This window comes from Haplochromis burtoni, unplaced genomic scaffold, assembly GCF_018398535.1.
Source record: "Haplochromis burtoni strain Fernald_Lab_line unplaced genomic scaffold, NCSU_Asbu1 Contig_676, whole genome shotgun sequence".
Classification (NCBI taxonomy): domain Eukaryota; kingdom Metazoa; phylum Chordata; class Actinopteri; order Cichliformes; family Cichlidae; genus Haplochromis; species Haplochromis burtoni.
This window is the reverse complement of record NW_024583037.1, coordinates 201,256-211,430: the sequence shown is the minus strand read 5'-3', so window position 1 is coordinate 211,430 and position 10,175 is coordinate 201,256. Positions and strand designations below refer to the sequence as shown.

The window sequence follows — 10,175 nt, the reverse complement described above, 5'->3', positions numbered from 1 at the left end:
GGGGTGCCCCCAGCCTCAGTCACTCTGGCACAGCTGGCTGCCGGCGGAGCTCACGGGCACGTCACCGCAACCCCCCTCCTGGCTTCTGCTCCACGGCTGCTGAGTGACCCCTCATCTGGGACTCTCCTCGGCTCTTTCTGGGATAGTGGCGCGGCTGCCCCTCTGTTGGTCTTCCTTGGTCTCTTGTGCTCTGAGGGCCTCTGGATGTCTGGAGTTTTGATCGCTTCCATACCTGCTTCATGCCCTGGAGGACGGGGCTGTGGCTGTGGCTTACGTGCTTCACAATAATGTTTAATATTTAGTATTTACTGTCATATTCCCATATATCATCATGATGTTGTTTATTCTATTGCTCTCTTTTTCTTCCGCTTGTTTTCTTTTTTCTTTCTCAACAGGTGATCCAGGTGATTGATATATGTATTTTTTGTCTGCTTATTTTGTTGGTTTTTGTTTTTTGCCCTTTATCCCCGTCCCTCTTCTCCGCTGTTTTTCCTTTCCCTCTTTCTTTCTCCCCTGCCTTTCCCTCAGTCTGTCCCGTATCTAGCAAGTGAAAATAAAAAATAAAATAAACAATAAAAGGTGAATCAAATAGACCATTACGGCAAGGCTGGGATGGTCCATTTAGTAAAGTAAATCCGTTGTGCATCTTTCTTCGCCTTTAGACAATAATTCTGATGGCAAAAGAAACGAACGGCACAGGCAAGAAAAAAAAAAAAGAGAGGGACAGACTGACTACTGATGCCTTAAAGCTCTATAGCTCTACAAGTCTGCCTATAGCCAGTTGTTTCGATTATTTGTTGGCTGTGTCGACAAGATTATTTGTTTCCTTTTTAATGTCTGCTCCTGATGAAACAACTACTGACTTGTTGAACTGAGGCAACAAACACTTTGGCTGTTTGCAGTGCCCCTGTATAATACCCTTTTGTATAATCTTTACTTCCTGTACTTTTTTGTAATCTTTAGTTCTTGGTAAAGCCACAAAAGCTATCCCCACATAATTGTGTGAAGGTTCCAGTACACATATGATGTCTTACAAAGATATGTCTCAAATGAAAGCAGCCGGAGGCATTTTGTAAAAAAAAAACCAAAAAACTCTGATCTGACTTTGTCGTCCTGGCAGAGTTCACCTGATGACTTGTTATTTAAAGACTGCACTCCCTTTCACCAGAACATGAGATGACACTTCTGGTAAGAGTTAATCTTTATTTTGTGGCCTTTTTTAATGTTTCAAGAAGAAACGTTTTCTCTATTAGAAGAAAAGATTTCGTCTATTTTCACTTGTTTTGAATCTTGTTTCTGTTTTCTTTCTTTCTGGTGAAGCTATTTATATATTCTACACATGCCAAGGAAGGTGGCCAGTCTATCCTCTGAACCTCATCAACCGTGCATCTATACAGATAATCATCTAGCACAGTAGTTCATTGAAACTTCAGCAGCATGATCACCATTTTCTTCCTCATCGAAATGGTCAGCATCATCCCCATCACTGCCATCCTCCTCTTCATCTATTCCAAGCTTATTTCCATCTACCGCTCCAACCATGTGTTGGACAGCTGTGGCCATGCTGTGCTGATAACAGGCTGTGACAGTGGCTTCGGGCACCACCTGGCACGCTGTTTGGACCAAAAGGGGTTTGTGGTCTTTGCTGGGTGTTTGTCTCCAGGAGGAGCTGGAGCCCAGAGCCTGGTCAGACAGAGCTCCAGTAATCTAAAAATCCTCAAGTTGGATGTCACAAGGGATGAAGACTTGCAGCAGGCAAAGAAAATGGTGCAGGAGAACCTGCCAGAGAAAGGTAGGAGTTTAGCTCAGTGGAAAAAATGTATTAAAGATTAGCCATGGCAAAAAGGAGAAAATTGTATTTTATTGTTTGCTTATTTATATTGCTTATAGAAAAGACAAACTTTTGACTTTTCTTTATCTCTTTATCTTTATCTCTTGACTTGTTTGTATTTAAATATGTAAGGATAAAATCTCAATGATAGTTACAGATTAAAAGGCAAAGGTGAATAATGAAAAGTCTTGAATCCACAGTAAATCCAGTCTTTTAATTTTTTTAGCTTGTGAGGTCAACTTTCCAAAGGCCAGTTCAGTTTCTGTTTTTGCAAGAAATAAAACTTTTACAAATTTGACAAATAGTGTGGGAAAAAAATTACTTTCTAGTCTATTTGGTCTATCCATGACATGTTGCATGTTTTTTATTTCACATTTAAAACTACATTTCTCTAAAGAAAAAAGTAGGGTCAGTGGGATTTTATTGTTTGTCAGGTCTGTGGGCAGTTGTGAACAATGCTGGGATCTCAGACTGGGCCGAGATCGAATGGAGCACTATTGAAGATTTCCAAAACATGGTGGATGTTAACCTGTTTGGATCCATTAGGACATCTATCGCTTTCCTACCGCTGGTTCGTGCCAGCAAAGGTGAGTTCCATGTGTAGCTACATTACTGTCCTCACATTTATACTGTAGTGGCGTTATGGATAATAAAGGCTTGTGTAATGTTTTCAGGTCGGATGGTTTTTGTGTCAAGTATCTTTTCCTTCTTCTACTGCTTGAACATGGGAGCATACAGTGTGTCAAAGAGAGGACTGGAGGCATTTGCTGACTGCTTAAGAGTGGAAATGGCTAGTTTTGGCGTGAAGGTACCGAATGGGTGAAAAGATACACAAAAACATCCCATGACACTGTAAAGCATGAAGTAGAAAATTTAGTAATTCTGTGGTACATAAAATGTTATGCCTGTGAGGGGAATGGGAACGAAGTCTTTCTATGAATACGGTTCATTGAGTAAGTAAAGTTGAATTTTTTTTTATTTTAATTACACTGTACAGAGTTGTTTTTGCCAGTGCTGTGGGACATCACATTCTAATGAAAAACCATGGTATGTTTTCATTGGATTTTCCAAGACATTCCAATGCTTATTTATTTTGCTTTTAGGAACAGGATTCAGAGAAACATCTGGTTCTCACACTTGTATAACACACAGAACAATTTGGCTGCTTTGATTCTCTTCATAATTCTATTAATTTACACCAGTGGTTCAAATGCAGCCCCAAACCATGACAGAGCCCCCACCGTGTTTTACAGATGGCTGTAGACACTCACTGTTGTATCCAAAAAAAATGATTCTGTTCATCTAGACGTAACATTTTCAGTGTGAGAAACATTTTTTCACTTATCCAAGTGACTTCTTCAGTCCCAGCTGACTGCAGGTTTCAGAATCAATTATTTGGGATTTGCTTACCTGGATGATTGAGCATGCATCAAGAAAGTCACTGCTGTACCACTCTCCTGACCTTTTGTAAAAATGATGGCCATTTGAACCAAAAATGTCAAATATGGATTCATCACTCCATCAGAACAGTTGTCAAAGCTTTTTAGTCCAGTTCTTGTGTAATTTTCACACCTCAGCCTTTCAGCCTTTTCTCCCTCTTTCCATTCAATAAGAATGGCTTCTTGACAGCCAGCCTTCCACTGAGAACGTTTCTGATTAGGTGGGGTTTTTTTGGTTTTTTTTCCCTATTTCTTAAGATGCTTTTCATCTGCTGTAGGATTTTTAAAGGCCTCCCACTTCTCCTTTTGTCCTTAAATGTGTTTTTGCAATGGGCAGCTATTAACATAGTGCCTCTAAATGCAATTTAAACCTGGTTCTTTACTAAGTTACCTGTTACGTATAGACCACAGATGACTAAAATAGCAACCAATGCCCCCCCAAAAAACTTTGAAAGACCTTTAGAAAGTCCAGCAAGCTATTGATCAAGACCACTTTGAAAAAAATACAGAAAATTTTGGCTTCTTGGAAACAAAATATAAACAAATGAGGGGTGGCTCAAGACACTTTGTCTGTTAATGTGTATTTCATTAACAGACATGAAGCTCTAAGTGACCATGTGTTTACCTGTTACGTTGTGACCATTTGAACGAGTCCAGGGCAGAAACCTTGAACATTGTGCAAGCTTTGCCATTTTTCAAAACCACATTGTTTCTCTTGAAACCTAAATCTTTACTTAAAAATGTAAAAATATTAGCTCTGTGTCCTTAATTTTGAGATTATTGTGATCAAACATGACATCATAGTATATATCATAGAAAATTGATTAGAGTATATCTAAAGTTTGCCTAATCCATTTCTTCTTTTTGGTCTAACCCAACAAAAATAGAAGTGAGAAAACAAGTTATGGGTTTACAGGAATCCATGAGTTGGAGTAATTGATACTGATGTGAACACCCATCAAGATTTAAAAATACCTGATAGAAGACTCTTTCCTCCTAGTTGAGTCTTTATGCTAAGCTAGCTCAAGTTTCATCAGGAACGCAAATAACCTTTCATAAATGTCATGGATTTGTTGTTTAAGTTAAAACACACACAGAAACACAGATACACACAAAAACGCTGTAAATGGACTAACTGAACATAAACTCCCTTTCAGGTCAGCATCATTCAGCCAGGTAATTTTGGCCAAGCCACTAACATCCTGAAGAGGAAAACTGCTTTGGACATCTGGAACAAACTGGATGATGAGAAAAAACGAATCTTTGGCAGAGAGTACATTGATCTGGCCAATGACTACTTCACGTCAACATGTAGGGTGGGATTCAAGGACGCCGATCCGGTCATCGCAGCAATGCTGCACGCGGTCACATCTGCTCAGCCGAAACACAGATACCTGCTGGTCTCCACCATGGAGATGTTTTTCTTCAGCATCTTCCCATTTCTGCCAACCCTCCTGGCTGATGCTGTGTTTTCTCTCAGCTCAATGTACACATGCAGAAAAGAAATGCTTTATGCTAAGCGAGACCCACAAAATAGCTATCTGTAATACTAAGCTCTTCCTATTGTCTTTAAAAATGTTAAGGACTTAATACACAACATTTATGGCTTTATAATTAATAATGCTACTAATAACAATAATAAAAGGTATGAAACAAATATAGCCTCATGAAACAGACTGATCTTGAGACATTTGAAACCCAGTATTCAGCTTAATGCCAGACTACAGATTTAGTGATCACAGGTAGATTTATTCCTAACTTTGAAAGTATTTCAAATTTACTTCCTGTCATTTCAAAATGTATTGCTGCTTTTGTGTGTGTGTGTGTGTGGGTGGGGGGGGGGGGGGGGTAAATGTTAATTAGCAGGATCTATGAGTACGATTGTAGCTTGATTTCCTGGAGTCTTGCCTGGCTGTTTACCTTCAGGATTTTCTTTTTTTTTTACTTTTTTGGACAATAATTTTAGCATATTAAAGTAAACCATGCAAAACATAACCAACATAATATGAATATTTTCCTAGTCCGCTTATTTATACAGAATGAACCTGCAATCAAACTGTAGGTAAAAAAGAGGGACATTCCACATGCTATAACATATTTTGAACTTTGCCACATGGTTGGTATGAGCCTTTACTTAAGTTTACTGACTTTTGTGTGTGTGTGTGTGTGTGGGGGGGGGGGGGGGGGGGTTGTTAGTGAATTATCAGAAAGAGGTCCTCCAAGGTAACGGTGCAAAATTATTTTCCTCTGGATCATAGATATAAAAACTGATATTCATGCTGTTATAGCAAAAAATTGTGCCACAAAGTTTTTATTTTTTCTGATTTGAAAATTTCATGTGGATTAAGTAATTACAAGAGCTTGAAAATGCTGGGGGTAAAAAAATATATAGCCCCAAATCACATCAAGTTTCCTCAAGATGTGTTTATTTGTAAGGTAAGGTAAAGACTCTACAATAATAAATATTCATATAACACACAAATGTTTATAATAGTGCAAGGTAAAGAGTTCAGTTTGAGCAACACTGCTGCACAACATGTTTTAATGAATCCAAGCCTAATTGGTGGTTTCTCTACATATGAATGTAGAGAAACTGAAAGAAGTAGAACAGATTTTTGATGCCAGAAGCTTTCTGTTTTCCAATGCCTGTAGTCTGTGTTCTTTAGACCAATATTGTTTTTGTTTTCATTGGTTCCTGTCTCTCATTACGGTTCCCTCTTTTCCTCATCTTTCTATCTGATCTTCAGTGTAGGTGTGGCAACTTTTTCCTGCTTAGATGAGTGGCAGTGATTATTTGGTAACTTAGCAGTATTATAACACCAGGGCTACATCAAAGGCCCAAATCTTGTCAATGCAGATATGCCAATACTTTGAAAGATCTTGTAGCCACACATTTTAAAAGCCTTTTCACACTTTTTGTATTTATTATTCCTCACATTTTAATGTCCCTTCTTGGATTAAAGGTGTAGAGAAGAGAAAATGTGGACAGCTATGAAGCGGATGAAGAGTGTACACATGACATACCTGTGGAGAGAGGGTAGTGGAGTTTTTGGCCAAGTGGTTGAACACAATCTTGGAGAGGGAGAATGTCTGAGAAAAGGAGATGAAGTGTACTGGTACTGATTTGCAGCAAGTGTAATATGCAGAACTGTAGTAACTATAGAGGGATAAAGGATATTGAAGATGGCGCTGCCAGGCAGGAGGAAAAGACAAAGATCACAGAGTACATTCCTGGATACCGGACATGCAGAGAGTTGGTGTGACAGAAGAGGATGCTAGGTTTAGGACTTCTTTTATGCCTGAGAACGATAGTGCAACCTCTAATTAATTAATGGCTATTAAGTAAACATAATTAGGCTTTTCATACATAATGTTTCAGTAGAAAAAGTCAAAAGGTTCCAGGTTATTAAGAAAAACTTAACATAAAATTCCCCCCATTCTTTACTTATCCCAGCTGACTCAGCAATACAACAATGGCTGTATAAGTATACCATTCTCAATTGTTTCATCCACATTACTCGTTGAATGAACTACACAGCTACCTTCTGATTAGTAGGCAAAATGGAGCATCCAAGATTTGGGTTTATCCATTTAATGGTTGTTTTCATTGGTACCAACTGAAATATTTCTGTATAAGCACACATTTTTCTCAAGTTGAAAAAAGTAATCCCAGTATGCCACTTAGCTCAGATTGTTATCATATGGTGTTAACAGGGCATGAGTTCAATGCCCATACTAGGGTTTGTTTTTTTTTAATGAAGTAATGTGTTTCATACCACCACCTTTTGAAACACAGAAAATGTTCATGTTGTATAACTGCATATCTTATTAATGCTAAATCATAGGTTCGGTCTCCATGTTGGCCGTCAATGCTTTCATTCACAGACAAATTCATTATCAGCTGAGAGTCAGCCACTACTCTTTCATTACTAACAGACACACAAAGAAACGTTTATTTATTTATTTTAACAAACACTTGCTGATCAGTCTTGACGTCACATGTTAACAAACCAGTGTGTAAGTGCCAAAGCAAATTGGAAAGAATAAGTGTTCAGAAACCAAGAGAAGCAAATGAAGTTTTTTGTTTTTTGTACTGTGAACACGAGATTCAAGATTACGCAAAAAAAATCTCTGTCTCTCTCGCTCTCTCTCTTGCTCTCTCTCACTATATGTATGTGCATATATATACATACATATGTATGTATGTATGTATGTATGTATGTATGTATGTATCAAATATCTTTTTTCTTCTTCTTTCTTTTATCTTTTTGTTGTATTAAAAAATAATTAAATGAAGGAAACAGTAGATAATAAAAGTAATTGTTCATTTCAGCTCTATCTGTAATTTATAACTGTTAAAATTATGGAGCTCAAACTGCCAATGTAAACTAATACTACTGAATAAATAAATATTCTCTTAAATACATCCAAATATTTCCTACCATCTTCTACTGCAAAAAACTGAAAGTTAAGCTTTGATTAATCTCTCCTTACATACTCTTGAGCATGTGACAAATGTTTTTACAGTTTTTTCTGATTGCTTAAGCACATTTTTTGTAACTATTGGCTAATTTTGCAAAACTCACAATTCACTGCACAACACTCAATTACCAAATTTCCAACACACTCCTAGCAAAAGTATACACATGTATGGCTATCATTAACACTAATTTGCCAACTGTCTGGCACACTTTCACATGTGAAAACTTTTTTAGATAATTAGTTCACTTTGCAATCAGCCTAAGCACTATAATACAGGTAAGCTGTGTGTGCGGAGTACAATGGAGGGAGCAGAAAGAGTGAGAAGTAGAGGAGGCCGAGGAAGAGGACGTGGAGGTGAAGAAGTAGGATGAAGAGGACGACAAGGACAAGGAGGAGCAAGAGGAAGACGAGGAGGGGGGAGAGGAAGATGAGGAGGGGGGAGAGGAAGGGTAGGAAGAGTAAGAAATAGAATTGCTGATGACATCAGAGCTACAATAGTGGACCATGTAATCAACCGTGGAATGACCCTGAGGGTAGCTGGCCAACGGGTCCAGCCTAACTCGAGCCGCTACACTGTAGCAAGTACCATAAGGACATCTTGAAATGAGAATCGGTTAGTACAGTCACTTCGCACAAAGATTTGTAGCACTGCCATATGCCAATGAGAAACACACCAATACCATTGATGTAAAAATACTGAAATTGTTACTTTACAGAATTGCTAGATGACCAGATGCTGGGGGCAGAGGAAGCATGTTCACTGCAGACCAAGTAACCCATATAGTCATTATGGCGATTGCAAATAATCCTATACTTGGAAATAAACACTTGTGTTTGTTTTGATGTGTTTGAATAAACACCAGTACTTGAAGTTTGGATCCCTCTATGCTTATGGATCTATGACAGAAGTATGAGCTCAAACTGACATAGCCTACCTTGTGCACAGAGAAAGCAAAAGCCAGATGTGTTTTGTATTCATACCATCAGTGTGCAGTTGGCGCATTGTGTGCTTAGTAGATGATGGCTTGTGTGTACTGTTTGATACGGAAACACCATTTTTACGAAGGTGTGAAGAGTTAATCTAGCTGTGTTTGCTTTTGCAAGAGAACTACAATGTTTTGATTATTGGGTGACAGGTTTTCTTATTTGTGTGAAGAGTTTTGCAAAATTAGCCAATAGTTACAAAAAATGTGCTTAAGCAATCAGAAAAAACTGTAAAAGATTGGAGGTGAAATGAACAATTACTTTTATTATCTACTGTTTCCTTCATTTAATTATTTTTTAATACAACAAAAAGATAAAAGAAAGAAGAAGAAAAAAGATATTTGATACATACATACATACATACATACATACATACATATGTATGTATATATATGCACATACATATAGTGAGAGAGAGCAAGAGAGAGAGCGAGAGAGACAGAGATTTTTTTTGCGTAATCTTGAATCTCGTGTTCACAGTACAAAAAACAAAAAACTTCATTTGCTTCTCTTGGTTTCTGAACACTTATTCTTTCCAATTTGCTTTGGCACTTGCACACTGGTTTGTTAACATGTGACGTCAAGACTGATCAGCAAGTGTTTGTTAAAATAAATAAATAAACGTTTCTTTGTGTGTCTGTTAGTAATGAAAGAGTAGTGGCTGACTCTCAGCTGATAATGAATTTGTCTGTGAATGAAAGCATTGACGGCCAACATGGAGACCGAACCTATGATTTAGCATTAATAAGATATGCAGTTATACAACATGAACATTTTCTGTGTTTCAAAAGGTGGTGGTATGAAACACATTACTTCATTAAAAAAAAAAAACCCTAGTATGGGCATTGAACTCATGCCCTGTTAACACCATATGATAACAATCTGAGCTAAGTGGCATACTGGGATTACTTTTTTCAACTTGAGAAAAATGTGTGCTTATACAGAAATATTTCAGTTGGTACCAATGAAAACAACCATTAAATGGATAAACCCAAATCTTGGATGCTCCATTTTGCCTACTAATCAGAAGGTAGCTGTGTAGTTCATTCAACGAGTAATGTGGATGAAACAATTGAGAATGGTATACTTATACAGCCATTGTTGTATTGCTGAGTCAGCTGGGATAAGTAAAGAATGGGGGGAATTTTATGTTAAGTTTTTCTTAATAACCTGGAACCTTTTGACTTTTTCTACTGAAACATTATGTATGAAAAGCCTAATTATGTTTACTTAATAGCCATTAATTAATTAGAGGTTGCACTATCGTTCTCAGGCATAAAAGAAGTCCTAAACCTAGCATCCTCTTCTGTCACACCAACTCTCTGCATGTCCGGTATCCAGGAATGTACTCTGTGATCTTTGTCTTTTCCTCCTGCCTGGCAGCGCCATCTTCAATATCCTTTATCCCTCTATAGTTACTACAGTTCTGCATTATGCAT

The 10,175-nt window shown here is 37.8% G+C and overlaps 1 protein-coding gene across 1 annotated transcript; it reads left to right on the top strand.

The window, feature by feature from the left end:
• The first annotated feature begins 733 nt into the window (after positions 1-733).
• On the top strand, positions 734-5,072 carry LOC102294559 (D-beta-hydroxybutyrate dehydrogenase, mitochondrial). The gene is made up of 5 exons (XM_005949769.3): positions 734-1,188; positions 1,321-1,792; positions 2,266-2,418; positions 2,506-2,639; positions 4,428-5,072. Exons 2-5 carry the CDS (start codon positions 1,438-1,440, stop codon positions 4,815-4,817), a joined length of 1,032 nt encoding a protein of 343 aa, XP_005949831.2. The 5' UTR covers positions 734-1,188; positions 1,321-1,437; the 3' UTR covers positions 4,818-5,072.
• The last annotated feature ends 5,103 nt before the right edge of the window (positions 5,073-10,175 follow it).